General features: G+C 42.5%; 1 protein-coding gene across 1 annotated transcript in view; it reads left to right on the forward strand.

The window, feature by feature from the left end:
- Positions 1 to 2,540: 2,540 nt before the first annotated feature.
- The window catches only part of LOC105495166 (TM2 domain containing 1), a 40,040-nt gene continuing 24,149 nt past the window's right edge, over positions 2,541 to 18,431 (forward strand). Inside the window, exons 1-3 of the mRNA XM_011764427.2 lie at positions 2,541 to 2,743; positions 3,918 to 3,991; positions 13,252 to 13,360. Of these exons, the coding sequence (XP_011762729.1) occupies positions 2,580 to 2,743; positions 3,918 to 3,991; positions 13,252 to 13,360 (347 nt within the window). The 5' untranslated portion in view covers positions 2,541 to 2,579. The remainder of the gene's footprint in view (positions 2,744 to 3,917; positions 3,992 to 13,251; positions 13,361 to 18,431) is intronic.

Genomic DNA, 18,431 nt, shown 5'->3' on the forward strand with positions numbered 1-18,431 from the left:
ATTTGTTGCGCGTGGTGACGTGCACCTGTAATCCCAGCTACTCAGAAGGCTGAGGCAGGAGAATCGCTTGAACCCAGGAGGCAGAGGTTGCAGTGAGCCGAGATTGTGCCACTGCACTCCAGCCTGGGTGACAGAGCAAGACTCCATCTCAAAAAATGGCGGCGGGGCGTAGTGGGTCAGGCCTGTAATCCCAGCACTTTGGGAGGCCAAGGTGGGCAGATCACAAGGTCAGGAGTTCAAGACCAGCCTGACCAACATGGTGAAATCCTGTCTCCACTAAAAATACAAAAATTAGCCTGGCGTGGTGGTGTGTGCCTGTAATCCCAGCTACTCAGGAGACTGAGGCAGGAGAATCGCTTGAACCCGGTAGGCGGAGGTTGCAGTGAGCCAAGATTGCGCCATTGCACTCCAACCTGGATGACATAGTGAGACTCCATCTCAAAAAAAAAAAAAAAAAAAAAGCGTAGTATGATAGGGCGTGGTGGCTATCACCTGTAATCCCAGCACCTTGGAAGGCCCAGACGGGCGGATCACCTGAGGTTGGAAGTTGGAGACTGGCCTGATCAACATGGAGAAACCTGTCTCTACTAAAAATACAAAATTAGCCAGGCGTGGTGGCGTGTGGCTGTAATCCCAGCTACTCAGGAGGCTGAGGTAGGAGAATAACTTGAACCTGGGAGGCGGAGTTCGCAGTGAGCCAGATCGTGCCATTGCACTCCAGGCTGGGCAACAAGAGCGAAACTCCATCTCAACTCCATCTCCGTCTCTGAATGAATGAATGAATGAATGAATGAATGAAGCATAGTAATGCTGCAAAGTTGTTTTATTATGAAAATTTTAGGACCGGGCGTGGTGGCTCACGCCTGTAATCCCAGTACTTTGGGAGGTGGATCACCTGAAGTCAAGAGTTCGAGACCAGCCTGCTCAACACGGTGAAACCTCGTCTCTAGTAAAAATACAAAAATCAGCTGGGCTGGTAGCGGGCACCTGTAATCCCAGCTATTTGGGAGGCTGAGGCAGGAGAATAGCTTGAACCTGGGAGGCAGAGGTTGCAGTGAGCCGAGATCATGCCATTGCACTCCAGCCTGGGCAACAATAGTGAAATCACACCTCAAAAAAAGAAGAAAGTAAATTTAAAAACGTAGTTTGTGTTTAAATATTACTTCAAATAGTTGTATGTCTTCCAGAATATATATTCCAAAATGAGCCCAGGCACAGTGGCCTCACACCTGTAATCCCAGCACTTTAGGAGGCAGAGGCAGGCGGATCACTTAGGCCAGGAGTTCAAGACCAGTCTGGCCAACATGGTGAAACCCTGTCTCTACTAAAAATACAAAAATTAGCTGAGCGTGGTGGCACACACCTATAGTCCCAGCTACTCAGGAGGTTGAGGCAGGAGAATCACTTGAACCAGAAGGCGGAGGCTGCAGTGAGCCGAGATCGTGCCACTGTACTCCAGTCTGGGTGACAGAGCAAGATTCTGTCTTTAAAAAAAAAAAAAAATTTACTTCTCATTATACCACTGTTCTCAAAGTGCGGTCCCCGGACTAGCAACATCCACATCACTGGGGAACTCCTAGAAATGGAAATTATCCAGTCTCTACCTACATCTTTTGTATCAGAAACTCTGAGAGCGGGGTCTGTCATTCTTTTTTAATAACTACTATAGGTGATTCAGATGCTGCTCAAAGTTTGAGAACCACCAAAGTGGTTGAAATGTGCTAAAGTATGGATGAAGAAGCACCACTCAAATTCAATTTTTATATTGTTAGACAAAAAAAAAAAGATTAAACTTAACTTTAAGAAAACATTTTTTTCTCACTATTAAAGTTCCCCACCCCAGAACTTTTAGAACATATAGAAATTTAAAAACAACAGATGGAGGGAAAAAATCTTCAACTTTTCACTGAGTCATAAAATTTGGTTTCCTCTTGTTACAGTTTCCACCCCCCAAATCATCTCCCACCTAAATTGTCACTTTTTTTTTTTTTAAGGTGTAATGTCTTTCAAAGTTTTTAAGTTCTGTTCGTGGCAGCCTTCCAAAATCCTTCTCTAAAAAGTTACAGGAGGACATTATGTCAATTAGTAAGAGCATATATCTGAAATCTGGCAAACATCAATTTCATTCCGACTGAGTCACTTAGTGATTAAGGTCAGTGTGTTTCAGCGTCTTTGAGCCTTGTTCCTTATCTGTAAACCCAAATCCTATCAGGGCTAATTGCGATGATGTCAGGAAAGCATTGATTCCAACCTCAGGCGCCGCTGGCACTTTCAGAGGATCCAGAAGCCTCAGCTAAGAGCACGGGAATGAGAAGCGGGTGAAGCACCTGATTGCCTCAACTAGTCGTTTCCTTCCTCCAGCACTCAAAGGTCAACCTTAGCTCCTTCCAAGGGTTCGAGGGGCAAAATTCGTCCCGAGGGACAGGGTACATGCATATTTTAAAAGGGTCTCCGAAGCGAGGGAACTGGCCTCTATCCTTTGCGAGGTCCCTTTAAGAACGTCGCCCTGTTGCCCTTCTCCCTCCGGCTCCTGGGCGGAGGCGGAAGCGGAAGAGGCGAGGGAAGTGTCGGTCTCCAAGATGGCGGCCGCGTGGCCGTCAGGTTCGTCTGCTCCGGAGGCCGCGACTGCTAGACTCCTCGGTGTCCTGTGGTTCGTCTCAGTCACTACAGGACCCTGGGGGGCTGTTGCCACCTCTGCCGGGGGCGAGGAGTCGCCTAAGTGCGAGGACCTCAAAGTGGGACAATATCCTCTGTGGGGAGCACTCCCCATGGAGGCGAGGTAGAGTTGGGGTCGCAGGTGGGTCGCTGCCCTCAGGACTGGCTAGGGCTGTACTGAGTGAAAACGATAACCTGATCTGTGGCTTCTAATGACTGAAGGATCCCTGAAGGTAAACAGAGTTGTGGAGATTGCAGGGCCAGAGGCCACCTTTTGTGATTTCCTTATGATTTTACTAGTCATTGGCGCTTCCTCTTCTGATCCACTTTTTTTTTTTTTTTTTTTTTATCAGTGTGCTTACTTGTTCAATAAAACATGTAGATCCTGAAGTATGCCAGGCCCCGTTCTAGACACTAGTAATACAAAGATGGGTAGTCTCTTACCCTGTAAATGTTTGCCACCTCTTCCTAGGGGGAAGACAAGTAGTAACGATCTAGCCGATGTGTGTTGCCCATTTATCGTTAACTTTATGTATATTATGTATATTACCTCCTGTTATCCTCACACTTCATGAGATGCTAGACTGCCAGTGGACAAATTTCTTTCTGTTTTCTGTTTCTTTTGTTTTGAGACAGGGTCTCGCTCTGTGCCCAGGCTGGAGTACAGTGGCGCTATCTCAGCTCACTGCAACCTCCGCCTCCCGGGTTCAATCAATTCTCCTGCCTCAGCCTCCTGAGTAGCTGGGACTACAGGCATGCGCCACCACACCCGGGCAATTTTTGTATTTTTAGTAGAGACGGGGTTTACGCCATGTTGGCCAGGCTGGTCTTGAACTCCTGGTCTCAAGCGATCCGCATCCCCATCGGCATGAGCCACCCCAGTGGACAAATTTCTGTTGCATTTTGTAACCTTGGATGACTTATTTGAACTCTGTTTTCTCATGAGTAAAAGCGTGGATAATTATGGCACAAACTTAAAGGTTTATTGTAATGTTTATGTATTATTATATTATTTGTAGAGACAGACTTCTCATTATGTTGCCCAGGCTGTTCTTCCCGAATTCCTGGGCTCCAGTGATCCTCCTGCCTCAAGTATTATTTAGCAATACTAAAAGTATATTTGTACATATGCTTATTGACTTGGACAAACTAGCAGCCTTTATTTACATGTGAATATCAACATGAGTATATAATATGAATAGTAAAGGCATGATAATGTGTTGTGTTGGAATGTAGTCCATATTTCCTTAACTATTTTTTACATATATTTGTAAAGATCCAAAAATAAATGATGCTACGCAAGAACCAGTTAACTGTACAAACTACACAGCTCATGGTAAGACTTCCAGAAACATGTCTTTAAAAATAATTTTGAAAACATTATTTCGTAGGTCAATGTATGATCACTAAGGGCAATTAATAAATGCATTTTTTCTAAATTATAACATTATTACTCAGTTACCAGAGTAACTTAAAATTGGAGAACTAGCTAGGGGCTGTCAGTATTTAATTTAAAAAAGAATTCTACTTGTTCTGAAATGGTGAAGTTTCACCATATAAACAAAAATAGGGCCGGACGTGGATGTTCCCAGATTCAGTTAGGCAAGTGTACTTATATACTTTATTTTCTGCAAATGAATAAGCATATCATTCCCTCACATGGAAAGTCTTCCTTTTATTTTCCTTTAGCTCTCCACTTACATCATCTGTGAATACTTACCTGATAGTTCTTGGCTAGTACCATAATACCTACAAGTCCTTGATGCTTCCCAGCAACTTCATCACTATCGTTTCTGTCGCTTTGATAAATGTCATTTTTATTACTTTGATTATATTACTTTGGTTTATATTTGATTATATTTGTTTGATTTGGGGTGTGTGTTTATGTGTATTTTTTTTTTTTTGAGACGGAGTCTCGCTCTGTCGCCCAGGCTGGAGTGCAGTGGCGCGATCTCGGCTCACTGCAAGCTCCGCCTCCTGGGTTCACGCCATTCTCCTGCCTCAGCCTCCCTAGAAGCTGGGACTACAGGCGCCCGCCACCTCGCCCGGCTAATTTTTTTGTATTTTCAGTAGAGACGGGATTTCACCGTGTTCGCCAGGATGGTCTCGATCTCCTGACCTTGTGATCCGCCTGCCTCGGCCTCCCAAAGTGCTGGGATTACAGGCGTGAGCCACCACGCCCAGCCTATGTGTGTGTATTTAACATTCAGTTGGCACCAAAATGATTTTTTACATGTTTATAAATTTATCAATAATTCTTAAGTGGATTCAACATTTTATTCCAGAAGACACCTAACTGGAGGGCAGGAGGGCAGACTTCTTTTGGGGCAGAAATTCTTTTCAGTTGTATAATTTCCTTTGAAATCCCCATATCTACAAAAAAACACCCTGTAGGCTAGAAAAATGCTTTTTTTTTTCTTTTTTTGAGACAGCTGGCTGCCAGCTTCCCAGTAGGAAGCGAGATGCTTGAGTTACAATAGTATTCACAGATTTCTAGCATCTTTCATATGAATGATTGAAACAACTATTTGAGAACTAACTCTTCTTTATGTGTAACTCTATTCTCTGTGTTCTGAAAGCTACGATATAAAAGACTTTGAAGTGTAAAACAGGCAAATCAAAGGATATTTATAAGTTAACTACAAAGGAAAGGATTACTTACAAAGTTCCTTTAAATGGCCAGGCATGGTGGCTCATGCCTGTAATCCGAGCACCTTGGGAGGCTGAGGCAGGCGGATCACAAGGTTGGGGGTTCGAGACCAGCCTAGCCAACATGGTGAAACCCTGTCTCTACTAAAAATAGAAAAATTAGCCGGGTGCAGTGATGGGCACCTGTAATCCCAGCTACTCGGGAGGCTGAGGCAGGATAATTGTTTAAACCCCGGGAGGTGGAGGTTGCAGTGAGCCGAGATCGTGCCATTGCACTCTGGCCTGGATGACAGAGCAAAACTGTGTCTCACGGGGGAAAAACATTTTCTTTAAATGTAATATATCTAAATAAAATAAATGTATACATACTAAGCAATGTCTCCTATATAAGGCATATATTATTTTCTTTCTGGGGGTCTCATTATGTCATCCAGGCTGGAGTGCAGTGGTGCCATCTCTGTTCACTACAACTTCTGCGTCGTAGGATCAAGTGATCCTCCCACCTTGGCCCCTGGAGTAGCTGAGACTACAGATGTGCACCACCACTCCCAGCTAATTTATTTTATTTTATTTATTTTATTTTTTGTATTTTTGGTAGAGACAAGGTTTCGCCATGTTGCCCAGGCTGGTCTCAAACTCCTGAGCTCAAGCAATCTGCCTGCCTAGGCCTCCCAAAGTGCTGGGTTTACAGGCATGAGCCACCAGGACCGGCTTCCTGGCTTTTTTTTTTTTTTTTAATTGTAGAGATGAGGGTCTCTCTATATTGCCCAGCCTGGTCTTGAACTTGTAGGCTCAAGCAGTTCTCTTGCTTTGGTCTCCCACAGTGGTGGGATGACAAGCATGAGCCACTGTGCCCAGCTAGTTGCCTTTTTTTTTTTTTTTTTTTTGAGACGGAGTCTTGCTCTGTTGCCCAGGCCGGACTGCAGTGGCCGGATCTCAGCTCACTGCAAGCTCCGCCTCCCGGGTTTACGCCATTCTCCTGCCTCAGCCTCCCGAGCAGCTGGGACTACAGGCGCCCGCCACCTCGCCCGGCTAGATTTTTGTATTTTTTAGTAGAGACGGGGTTTCACCGTGTTAGCCAGGATGGTCTCGATCTCCTGACCTCGTGATCCGCCCGTCTCGGCCTCCCAAAGTGCTGGGATTACAGGCTTGAGCCACCGCGCCCGGCCATTGCCTTTTTTTAAAACACACAAAAGCTCGTGGGCTAGCTATGGTGAATCAATTCTAAGTCCTGATTGGAGATGGATATCAAAATAGCTCACGAAACATGCTTTTTGGTTCTAACATAGGAGAAAAATATTAAGAGTTGTGAAAAGTGTGAGTTAAGTGATCTCTGTCATTCTTCTAGCCAAAATTATTTTTCCTTTGTTTTTTTCACTGAGTATATGAAGAACTATTGTGAAATTCTCAAACTATGTTTACTTTTCTTTCTTTCTTTTCTTTTTTTCTTTTTTTTTGAGACAGAGTCTCTCTCTGTCACCCAGGCTGAAGTGCAGTGGCGCAGTCTCAGCTCACTGTAACCTCTGCCTTCCGGGTTCAAGTGATTCTCCTGCCCCAGCTTCCCAAGTAGCTGGGATTATAGGCGTGCACCACCAAGCCCAGCTAAGTTTTGTGTTTTTACTGGAGACAGAGTTTTGCCATATTGGCCAGGTTGGTCTTGAAGTCCTGACCTCAGGTGATCCACCTGCCTTGCCCTCCCAAAGTGCTGGGATTATAGGCGTGAGCCACTGAGCCCAGCCTAATTTTCTTGTTTCTTTTTCTTTTTTTTTGAGACAGGATCTCACTCTGTCACCCAGGCTAGACTGCAGTGGCACCGTCCTCGCGCACTGCAACCTCCACGTCCCAGGCTCAGGAGATCCTCCCACCTCAGCCTCCTGAGTAGCTGGGACTACAGGCACATGCCACTACACCTAGCTAATTTTTTGTATTTTTTGTGGGGGGTGGGTAGAGGTGGGATGTCTCCATGTTGCCCAGGCTGGTCTGGAACTCCTGGGCTCAAGCGATCCACCTGCTTGGCTTTCCAAAGTGCTGGGATTACAGGCATGAGCCACGACATCTGGCTGTTTAATTTTCATAAACTAATGTTTGGGTAGGGATGAACGTGAGCAGTGTTTTACAGAGGGGAGTTTGGAGCTAGTGAGTAGGAATTGGGACAAAAGGCAAGGAAATTCATCTGCGACAATAAATTGATGTGATCTTAAAACGGTTCCTGGTTAGCTCAGTATCATCCAACAAGCACATTTGTTTATTGAGAAAGTATTTATTGGTAATGAATAATTTAAAACTAAATTTAGTTTAATTATTGAGTTAAGACAATTTATATTATAAAATATTGTTATTGATTGAGAATTTGTTCATTTATTTATATTTATTAAGAAATTATTACATGGCAGGCATCTGCTAAGCAGTATAGGTGATCTACAAAAGAAGACATAATCCCTGACCTTAAGAAGTGTTCTGTCAGTCCAGGCGAGGTGGCTCACGCCTGTAATCCCAGCACTTTGGGAGGCTGAGGTGTGTGGATCATGTGAGGTCGGGAGTTGGAGACCAGCCTGGCCAACATGGTGAAACCCTGTCTCTACTAAAAATAGAAAAATTAGCCAGGTGTAGTGGCACACGCCTGTAGTCCCAGCTACTTGGGAGGCTGAGGCAGGAGACTCGCTTGAACCTGGGAGGTGGAGGTTGCAGTGAGCCAAGATCATGCCACTGTACTCCAGCCTGGGCGACAGAGCCAGACTCTGTCTAAAAAAAGAAAAAAACAAAGAAGTGTTCTGTCTAGGTTATATACACACATATCAGCAAGTATTTTCAATTTTTCTGTCACTGAAATACAAAAAATATTTAGATTTTACCTCCAGAAAATTTTGCTATGGTCCTTTGATAGAAGTCTTCTTTATTTTCTTAAGTTTGTATTATAGTATTTTTACAGAAAAGTGCATGTAGGTATAATTCAAATGATTTTCACAAATGACACACCTGTAAATGCTTCCAGATCAAGAAACAACATTATTAACATGCCAGAAGCCCTCTTCATAGTCTTTTATAGTCACTACTCTGCCTCAGTGGGTAACCACTATTTATTCTAGCTTCTGACTGTAAATTAGTGTTTCAAAGAGTATATTATTTTTTATCTTTTTATTTGGAGATAGTTTCAAACCTACAGAAAAGTTAGAAGAATAAGAGTAGTACAAAGAACTCCACCGTAGGCTGGGCGCAGTGGCTCCCGCCTGTAATCTCAGCACTTTGGGGCCAAGGCTGGTGGGTCACCTGAGGTTGGGAGTTCAAGACCAGCCCAACCAACATGGAGAAACCCCGTCTCTACTAAAAAAAAAAAATACAAAATCACCTGTAATCCTAGCTACTCAGGAGGCTGAGGCAGGAGAATCGCTTGAACCTGGGAGGCTAAGGTTGCAGTGAGCCAAGATTGCACTACTGCACTCCAGCCTGGGCAACAAGAGTGAAACTCCATCTCAATAAACAAACAAACAAACAAAAAAACCTCTATCTATATACTCTTTACCCAGATTGACCAATTGTTAACATACTTTCTCTCTCTCAATTTGTTTGTGTATGTACTTTTTTCTGCCCCTATAAATCTGTGTTTTTCTTTAGAGATGTTCCAGATCAGATGTGGTGGCTCACACCTGTAATCTTAGCACTTTGGGAGGCTTAGGTGGGCAGATCACTTGAACCCAGGAGTTCTAGACCAGCCTGGGCTATGTGGTGAAACCCCGTCTCTACAAAAAATACAAAAAGCTAGCCAGGCATGGTGGTGCGCAAGTGTAGTACCAGCTACTTGGGAGGCTGATGTGAGAGGACTACCTGAGCCAGGGAGGTGAGGCTGCAGTGAGCCCTGATTGTGTCACTGCACTCCAGCTTGGATGACAGAGCAAGACCCTGCCTCCAAAAAATAAATCAGTAAAAAATAAAAAAATGAAAATAGAAATATTTTCTTAACATAAATACAGTTCAGTTATAAACTTTGGTAAATTTAATATTAATACATATGCTTTAATCTAATCCATATTCTTATTTTATCAGATGACCCAAATAATGCCTTTTTAGCATTTTCTCCCAGTACAGGATCCTAAAATCAGATTTTACATTTAGTTTTCTTTAAATTGGTACATTTCCACAACTTTCTTTGTCTTTTATGGCATTGACTTGCATGTTTGATGTCTACAGCCTCCCTTTATTTAATAGAGTGTTCCTCATTGGGATTGTTTGATATTTCCTTTTGATTAGACTTAGCGTATACATTCCACGCTGTAAAATAACGTAATTGATGGAGTGTCCTTCCCAACATCTTGCATCTGGGGGCACATGATAAGTATCTCTTTCTCCTTGGTGATGCTAATTGTTTATCACTCAGCTTTTTCTACTGTATAGTTAGTATTTTTTTCTTCGCAATTATAAATAATCTAAAGGGATACTCATTAAGGCCATGCAGATATCTCCCTACCACCCCCAGATTTATATCCCATTAATGATTCTGGCCTGAACTATTCTTTTTTTATAGAATGGTCAACACTTCATTCCATAAAATAGAAAAAGTGTTCCTTGGAACTATTCTTTACTCTGATAGTTGCAAAATGATTATTTTCCAAATCTAGCACTCTCAGAGGAGAACTCTTTTTTTTTTTTTTATTTTTTTTTTATTTTTTATTTATTTATTTTTTTTGAGACGGAGTCTCACGCTGTCGCCCAGGTTGGAGTGCAGTGGCGCGATCTCGGCTCACTGCAAGCTCCGCCTCCTGGGTTCACGCCATTCTCCTGCCTCAGCCTCCTGAATAGCTGGGACTACAGGCACCTGCCACCGCGCCAGGCTAATTTTTTTGTATTTTTAGTAGAGACGGGGTTTCACTGTGGTCTCGATCTCCTGACCTTGTGATCCGCCCGCCTCGGCCTCCCAAAGTGCTGGGATTACAGGCGTGAGCCACCGCGCCCGGCGAGGAGAACTCTTTTAATGCTAAAAATATGGAGATGGGGTTGGCTCTTGCCAACTTTATTTTTTTTTTTTCTCTTTTTTTTTTTTTTGGAGATAGGGTCTCACTCTGTAACTCAGGCTGGAGTTCGGTTGCAGGATCTCTGCTTACTGTAACCTCCACCTCCCAGGCTCAAGTGATCCTTCTACCTTAGCCTCACCACACCCGGCTAATTTTTGCATTTCTTTTGTAGAGATGGGATTTCACCATGTTGCCCAGGCTGGTTTCTAACTCCTGAGCTCAAGCAATCCACTTGCCTCGGCCTCCCAAAATATTGGGATTACAGGTGTGAGCCACCACACCTGGCTTTTTTTTGTTGTTGTTGTTGTTTTTGGAGACACAGTCTTGCTGCTCTGTAGCCCAGGCTGAAGTGCAGTGGTGGGATCACGGCTCACTGCAGCTTCCATCTTCAGGACTCAAGCTATCCTCCTGCCTTAGCCACCGAAGTAGCTGGGATTATAGACATGCGCCACCAGTCCCAGCTAAGTATTTTTTTGCAGAGTTGCCCAGGCTAAATTTAGTCCTTTTTTTAATTGTTATGAAACTTCATTGTCTGATTACATTATTTCTGGTTTAGCATTTCTGTATTTGAAAAACGTCGCTCCTTTCTATGCCAGGTGTGGTGGTGGTGTGTGCCTGTAATCCTGGCTATTTGGTAGTCTGAGCCTGGAGGATGTCTTGAGCCCAGGAGTTTGAGACTACAGTGAGCTGTGATCATGCCACTTCACTCCATCCTGGGCAAGAGAGTGTGAGACCCTGTTTCTAAAAAGAAACCAATCAAACAAAAAAAGCCACATTGCTGCTTTTTATAATGAATACTGTGTAGTTATTGGCTTCAATTGATATTATGTAAATCCTAGACGTTGGTTAGAACCACACCTTTTTGCAAGAAAACTGCAAATTGAATCATATGCAGGCTTGTAGCATGTTGCTTAATTTTGCTAGTTAACATATTGATAACTGGCTTCTTTGGTCTTGTCATATTGATTTGTTTGTTTTTGCTTATTGCTGAAATCAGTGTGAGCGTGGGATAATTATGATATAATGGAAAGAGTATTGATTAAGAGTAATGAGTTTTAGTCTAGGATTTAGAGAGTATTATTTGCTCTTTAGTCAACTCATTTAATTTCTTGGAATCTCAGTTTTCCTGTTTGTGAAAGGAAAAATATTATGAATTTGCTTACTTAATAAGTTCTTCTTTCTTACAAGGATGAAATGAAATCGTTATAAAGTATGTCTAAACAAATAAACTCTAGGGTTGTAGGCTTCTTTTGAATTGATTAATTTCATATAATAAAATCTTATGTTAATTTTATAGCCACTTAAAATGTTATATTCATTTCTTTTTTAGTCTTCTAAGTGTTAAATTTCTTGATTTCCTAGAGTGGGGAACCTAGCTCTCTTTTTTTTGTGTGTGTATATATATATTTTTTTGGGGGGTAGGGGTGTGGGAGGTGGGGGGTGGGGTAGAGAGAGGCCTTGTTCTGTCACCCGGGCTGTAGTGCAGTGGCAGGATCATAGTTCACTGCAGCCTGGATCTCCTAGGGTCAAGAGATCTTCCTGCCTCAACCACCTGAGTAGCTGGGACCACAGGCACATGCCACCATGCCTGGCTAATTTTTTTTTCTTTAGAGAGAGAGTCTCACTATCTTGCCCAGGCTTGTCTTAAACTCCTGGGCTCAAGCGATCCTCCCTCCTTGGCCTCCCAAATTGCCGGGATTACAGGGATGAGTCACTGCACCTGGCCCCTAAACACTTTTTGAATACCTTTTCTAACCAAGCGCTATGCTTTACACAACATATGCCTGCCTGCCTTCCCTCCCTCCCTCCCTCCCTCCCTCCCTCCCTCCCTCCCTCCCTCCCTCCCTCCCTCCCTCCCTCCCTTCCTTCCTTCCTTCCTTCCTTCCTTCCTTCCTTCCTTCCTTCCTTCCTCTTTCTTGTCTCCTCTTCTCTTCTCTTTTCTTTCGACAGTCTTGCTCTGTCACACAGGCTGGAGGGCAGTGGCACAATCTTGGCTCACTGCTATGTCTGCCTCTCAGGCTCAAGTGATCTCTTACTTCAGCCTCCCAAGTATCTGGGACCACAGGCACAAGCCACCATGCTTGGCAAAGTTTTGTATTTTTTTTGTAGAGATGGAGTATCGCCATGTTGCCCAGGCTGGTCTCAAACTCCTAATCTGCCCACCTTAGCCTCCCAAAGTACTGGGATTACAGGCATGAACCGCTGCACTCAGCCCTTTGGTACTATTTTTACCTATAAAGAATCCAAGGTTCTGAAAGGAGCAATGTCCAAATAAGTTGTTCTTATTCCAAAGGTCTTGTTCTTTGCATTATGAGGCTATAAAGCTGTTAAGGCAGTGCTTGCCTGAGTCTGTAAGTGTTGCTTCCTCTTATTATGTCATCTGGGTTATGAGGAAGGATCAAGATTGCTTAAATTCTGAAATAATCTACTATATCAAACCCCAGAGGGAATCAAGAAACAAATACATTTAGAATCAATGAAAATAATTTATGGCAGCAACTATCTATGATAGTTGATATATGCTAAAAATACAAACTCAGATTGTGTTAAAATAATTTAATAGATAAATTGCCCAACGAATTACCAACAAAAATTTGAGCGGTGTTCTTAATTCTGGAGATGAAGTAAAGGGCAGTAATATTGTACATTTCTTCCCTTGGTACCTTTATCAGAGGCAGGAGATTGAATTAGATTAGCCATGCATCTAATCCAGTGTGGCAACTCTTGTATTTTTGTGTTAAGAGACTACTATACCATTTTATATTTATCTTGCATGTAAGTACATACATAATGTCACTTTTCCTGTCTAAAATTAAAGGCTTGTGTCATATTATATTGGCAGGTAGTTTGTTATAACATATTTGCTAGTCTTAGAAATAACAATTACACACTGTCTCTACAGAAAAAAATAAAACAGTTTCTTGACTTTTTCTGCCTTCAGTTTCCTGTTTTCCAGCACCTAACATAACTTGTAAGGATTCCAGTGGCAATGAAACACATTTTACTGGGAATGAAGTTGGTTTTTTCAAGCCCATATCTTGCCGAAATGTGTAAGTACATTACTGACACTTAAATTTTCAGATTACTTGCCTATATTATATCTTAATTGCATCAAGAGATGAGATAATTTATGGGGACTATCCTGAAAATATATCTTTTATCTTTTTGCCTGTGTCAGAAAACCTTTAAGTGTTTGTTTTTTGGTTTTTGAGACAAGGTCTTGCTCAGTCACCCAGGCTAGAGTGCAGTGACATGATTACTTCTCACTTCAGCGTCGACCTCCTAGGCTTAAGCAATTCTCCCACCTCGGCCCCACAAGTAGCTGGACTACAGGTTTGTGCCACCATGCCTGGCTAACTTTTAATTTTTTTGTAGAGATGAGGTCTCCGTATGTTTCCCAGGGCTGGTCTCGAACTCCCGGCCTCACATGATTCTCCCGTCTCGGCCTCTCAAAGTGCTGAGATTTACAGGCATGAGCCACTACACCCAGCCAAGTGTGTATTTTTTTTTAATAAATGCATTATAAATGCATTTTTTATAAATGCATTATAAGTGTGTATTTTTTTAAATTATTGGCATTATATTTTCAGCCTAAAACTGTATATTGTTACAATTCTATTTGATGGCACCTAGTTTTGATTGTTTCAAGAAATAAAACACTGTACAGATAAATTGAACCTTAAAAAGGAAAAAGGAAAAAAAAGAAATAAACCACCATTAGACTATTGCTACAAGTCTATCAAATCAAGTAGAGCTGAGTAGTCCAGTATGTGGGACAAATAAAGACTATAAATGGCTTCATGCCATGTTAATTGAGGTCAATCAGTTTATACCACTGAGTTATGAAAAAATTGTCTTCAAAATGTGGGAGATTTCTAGAGTACAAATAGCAATTGTGTACCTATTGTATCAGAAAAACACTAATTTTTTGCACATAAAGGGCATTTTAAACTTCGTTTTATTCTTTGTAATAAATATGGATGATGAATGGTAATGTTAAACAGAATTCAAAAGTTATCAGTTTGGCTAGCTGGGCACAGTGGTACATGCCTATAGTCCTAGCTACTCAGGAGGCTGAGGCCAGAGGAGCTCGGAAGTTCAAGCTCAGCCTGGGCAATATAATGAGATACTGTCTTTTATAAAAACAACAACAAAAATGATCAGTTTGGGATACTAAGACAAACGGCTTTCTTTTGTTAGGAATTTCTCTGTTTAAAGGACTTTTAGACCTAGTGTGGTGGCTTACTCTTGTAATCCCAGCACTTTGGGAGGCCAAGGCAGGAGAATCACTTGAGGCCAGGAGTTGGGGACCAACCTGGGCAAAGTAGGGAGACCCTGTCTCTACAAAAAATACAAAAATTAGCCCAGTGAGGTGGTGCTTGCCTGTGGTCCTAGCCACTGGGAGGCTGGGGTGGGAGAATTACTTGGGCCCAGGAGTTTGAGGTTGTAGTGAGCTACGATCGCAGTAACAGAGTGAGACCTTGTCTCTAAAAAAATTAAAATTAAAAATTTTTCAAAAAGGACTTTTAAGTTTGATTTCTCTTTCTGCTAAAGCTTATTATTCATTCTTATGTTCCTGCTTTGTACCAAAAACATGATTTAGTGTTACCTATTTTTAATTATTGGCATTATATTTTCAGCCTAAAACTGTATGTTGTTACAGTTCTATTCGATGGCACTTAGTTTTCGTTGTTTCAAGAAATAAACCACTGTACAGATGAATTGGACCTTAAAAAGGAAAAAGAAAAAAAAGAAATAAACTACCATTAGACTATTGCTACAAGTCGTTAGAATTCTTCGCAAGAACTTTTAGCGTTCTGTCTTTCCTTTTGATCCTACCTCATTGATTTAATGAGGGGCTTTTTATACAGCAAGGGGATTCCATCTTGCTATATAATCCTAAGCCTACCACTGATCTTCTTGGGTTCCAAGATTTCGCATTAGTCGAGTAAAAATTGTTAAAAAGGAATAGTTTCCAGTGTACTTAGATATAGTTTCATTTTTTTTGTTACAGAGGTAAGTTTAAAAAATAAGGTTTAGTTAATATTTAAATTTATAGATATTTCTACCTTAAACATTCTAAACAACTGATGTGTTAAATGCTGGTCCAAGATATAGGTTATAGTAAGAAAATCATCTGTTGAGAACAGCTAACCACTCAGGCTGGAACTTACAGGTTTATATCATTTGTAATGCTAATACCAGAATGGCCTGTTACTTAATTTCCAAGTTGTTGCTGATTTTTCTTTCAGTGTCTCAAAATGGATTAGGCTGCATACAACTGAGCTGCACTAGTCATACTCATAAGTATTTTTTATTTATTTATTTATTTATTTATTTATTTATTTATTTATTTTTTTTTTTTGAGACGGAGTCTCGCTCTGTCGCCCAGGCTGGAGTACAGTGGCTGGATCTCAGCTCACTGCAAGCTCCGCCTCCCGGGTTCACGCCATTCTCCTGCCTCAGCCTCCGGAATAGCTGGGACTACAGGCGCCCGCCACCTCGCCCGGCTAGTTTTTTTTGTATTTTTTAGTAGAGACGGGGTTTCACCGTGTTAGCCAGGATGGTCTCGATCTCCTGACCTCGTGATCCACCCGTCTCGGCCTCCCAAAGTGCTGGGATTACAGGCTTGAGCCACCGCGCCCGGCTTATTTATTTTTTTTGAGACAGAGTCTTCCTCTGTAGCCCAGGCTGGAGTGCAGTGTCACAATCATATCTCATTGCAGCCTCAACCTTCCAGGCTCAAGGCATCCTCTCATCTCAGCCTCCCAAGTAGCTGGGAATACAGGTGCATGCCCCAAAGCTCGGCTAATTTTTGTATTTTTAGTAGAGATGGGATTTCACCACATTGCCCAGGCTGGTCTCGAACTTCTGGGCTCAAGCGATCAGCCCGCCTCAGGCTCCCAACATGCTGGGATTACAGGCATGAGCCACCATGCCTGACCCTTATAAGATATTGGTATCAATTATGGTAAGAAATATAACCATCAGGTAAACTAGATATTCCAAGGCTACTGGCCAGCTTATTCCCTTCTTATAATAAAGTTTACAATTTCTTTTTTTTGTCTTTTAAGATGGAGGTTTGCTCTTGTTGCCCAGGCTGGAGTGCAATGGTGTGATCTTGGCTCACTACAACTTCTGCCTCCCGGGTTCAAGTGATTCTCCTGCCTCAGCTTCCCAAGTAGCTGGGATTACAGGCATGGGCCACCACGCCCGGCTAATTCTGTATTTTTAGTAGAGATGGGGTTTCTCCATGTTGGTCAGGCTGGTCTCGAACTCCTGACCTCAGGTGATCCACCCACCTCGGCCTCCTAAAGTGCTGGGATTACAGGCGTGAGCCACCGCGCCCGGCCTAAGTTTACAATTTCAAGACAGAATTTGCAGCTCGGCATGGTGGCTCATGCCTGTAATCCCAGCACTTTGGGAGGCCAAGGCAGGTGGATTGCTTGAGCTCAGGAGTTTGAGACCAGCTGAGCAACATGGCAAAACCCCATCCCTACCAAAAAATACAAAAGTTAACTGGTGGTGCATGTCTGTAGTCCCAGTTACTCGAGAGTCGAAATCATGGCTACTGCTCTACAGCCTTGTTGACAGAACCAGATCCAGTCTCAACCAAATAAAAGAAAAAGAATGAGCATTGCTCATCAGAACAGTGGGAGTTAGACTGATGGGTAATTTTGATGGTAAGAATGGCAAAGCTAAGATAACCTGATAAATAATTTTGCTTTATTGGGATATTAGGTACGTGCCTACCAAAAGGCCAGTGCTGTGCAGCTACTGAAAAAGACTCAGTGATACATTCTTATTCGTTAGGTGTCCCTTTTCCAGTTTCATATTTTCTTTGTACTCCTGTTAGCATATTGTTTTTAAAACTATATATAATAGGTTAATACTTGGTTAAAACTTCATCTTAGTATTGCAAATATTCTGTAATGTGTTCTTCAGAAACTAAAGTCTGATAACCATCCTGATTGATGACCAAGCCACCCACCTATTTACACTGGCCATCTATATTAGTATTATGTCATAGTTTCATTTGGGTTAACTTGGAGGTCTGGGTGGTGTTGGTGACGCCATAGTTGTTCCATGCAGTCACGAATGGGCCTTGCTCCTTTCATCTTGTGGCTTTGCTTTCTGTAGTCCTTTGAGTCCTTTCCACTAAGCCAGCAGGTGGGAAAGAGGAGAGGGAAACTTTTATAGGAGTATTTTATGGGCCAGACTTGGAAATGGCGTACACTTCCATCCTCCTTCCACTGGCCAAAACTCAGTTATGGCTGCACTTAAGTGCAAGGTGAGCTAGGAAATGTAGGTTAGCTGTATATTCATAAGAAAAAAAGAGAAATGAGCCTGGGCGTGGTGGCTCATGCCTGTAATCCCAGCACTTTGGGAGGCTGAGGCAGGCAGATCGCTTGTAGTCAGGAGTTCAAGACCAGCCTGGCCAATATGATGAAACCCCATTTCTACTAAAAACACAAAAATTAGTTGGGTATGGTGGTGCGTGCCTGTAATCCCAGCTACTCAGGAGGCTGAGGCATGAGAATCACTTGAACCTGGAAGGTGGAGTTTGCAGTGAGCCGAGATCAAGATTGTGCCACTGCACTCCAGCCTGGGCAACAGAGAAAGAGAAATGGCTCGGTGAATAACTAATCTCTGCTATACCACCAGTTTTCAGATTATTCTTTAGGGTGATTTACTTATATAGATAATTGCTTTTCTAATTTCATTTCCCTTCCCAGCCAAACTTTTTAAAAGTTGTTTTGATAATACTTATCTGTTACAGGATTTTCTGTCTAATGTAGTATGGCTTTTGGCCATGCTGAGATTCACCAGCAATCTTTGTTGATATATCGAATGAATGTTTACAGTCCATGTCTTAATCTTTCTACAGCATTTGGCTATTCCCTTCTTTCTCTCTCCTCTCTTTTTAGTATAGAGGCAGGGTGTCACTATGTTGACCAGTCTTTTCTGTCTCAAATTCATGGCCTCAAATGATCCTCCCACCTCATCCTCCTAAAGTGCTGGGATTACAGGTGTGAGCCACTATGCCCAGCCTGGCTGTTTCCTTTCTTAAAATACTTTCTTGGCTTTCTTAAAATACTTTCTTGGGTAGGCCCAGTGGCT

Source organism: Macaca nemestrina, chromosome 1 (assembly GCF_043159975.1).
Source record: "Macaca nemestrina isolate mMacNem1 chromosome 1, mMacNem.hap1, whole genome shotgun sequence".
NCBI classification, from domain to species: domain Eukaryota; kingdom Metazoa; phylum Chordata; class Mammalia; order Primates; family Cercopithecidae; genus Macaca; species Macaca nemestrina.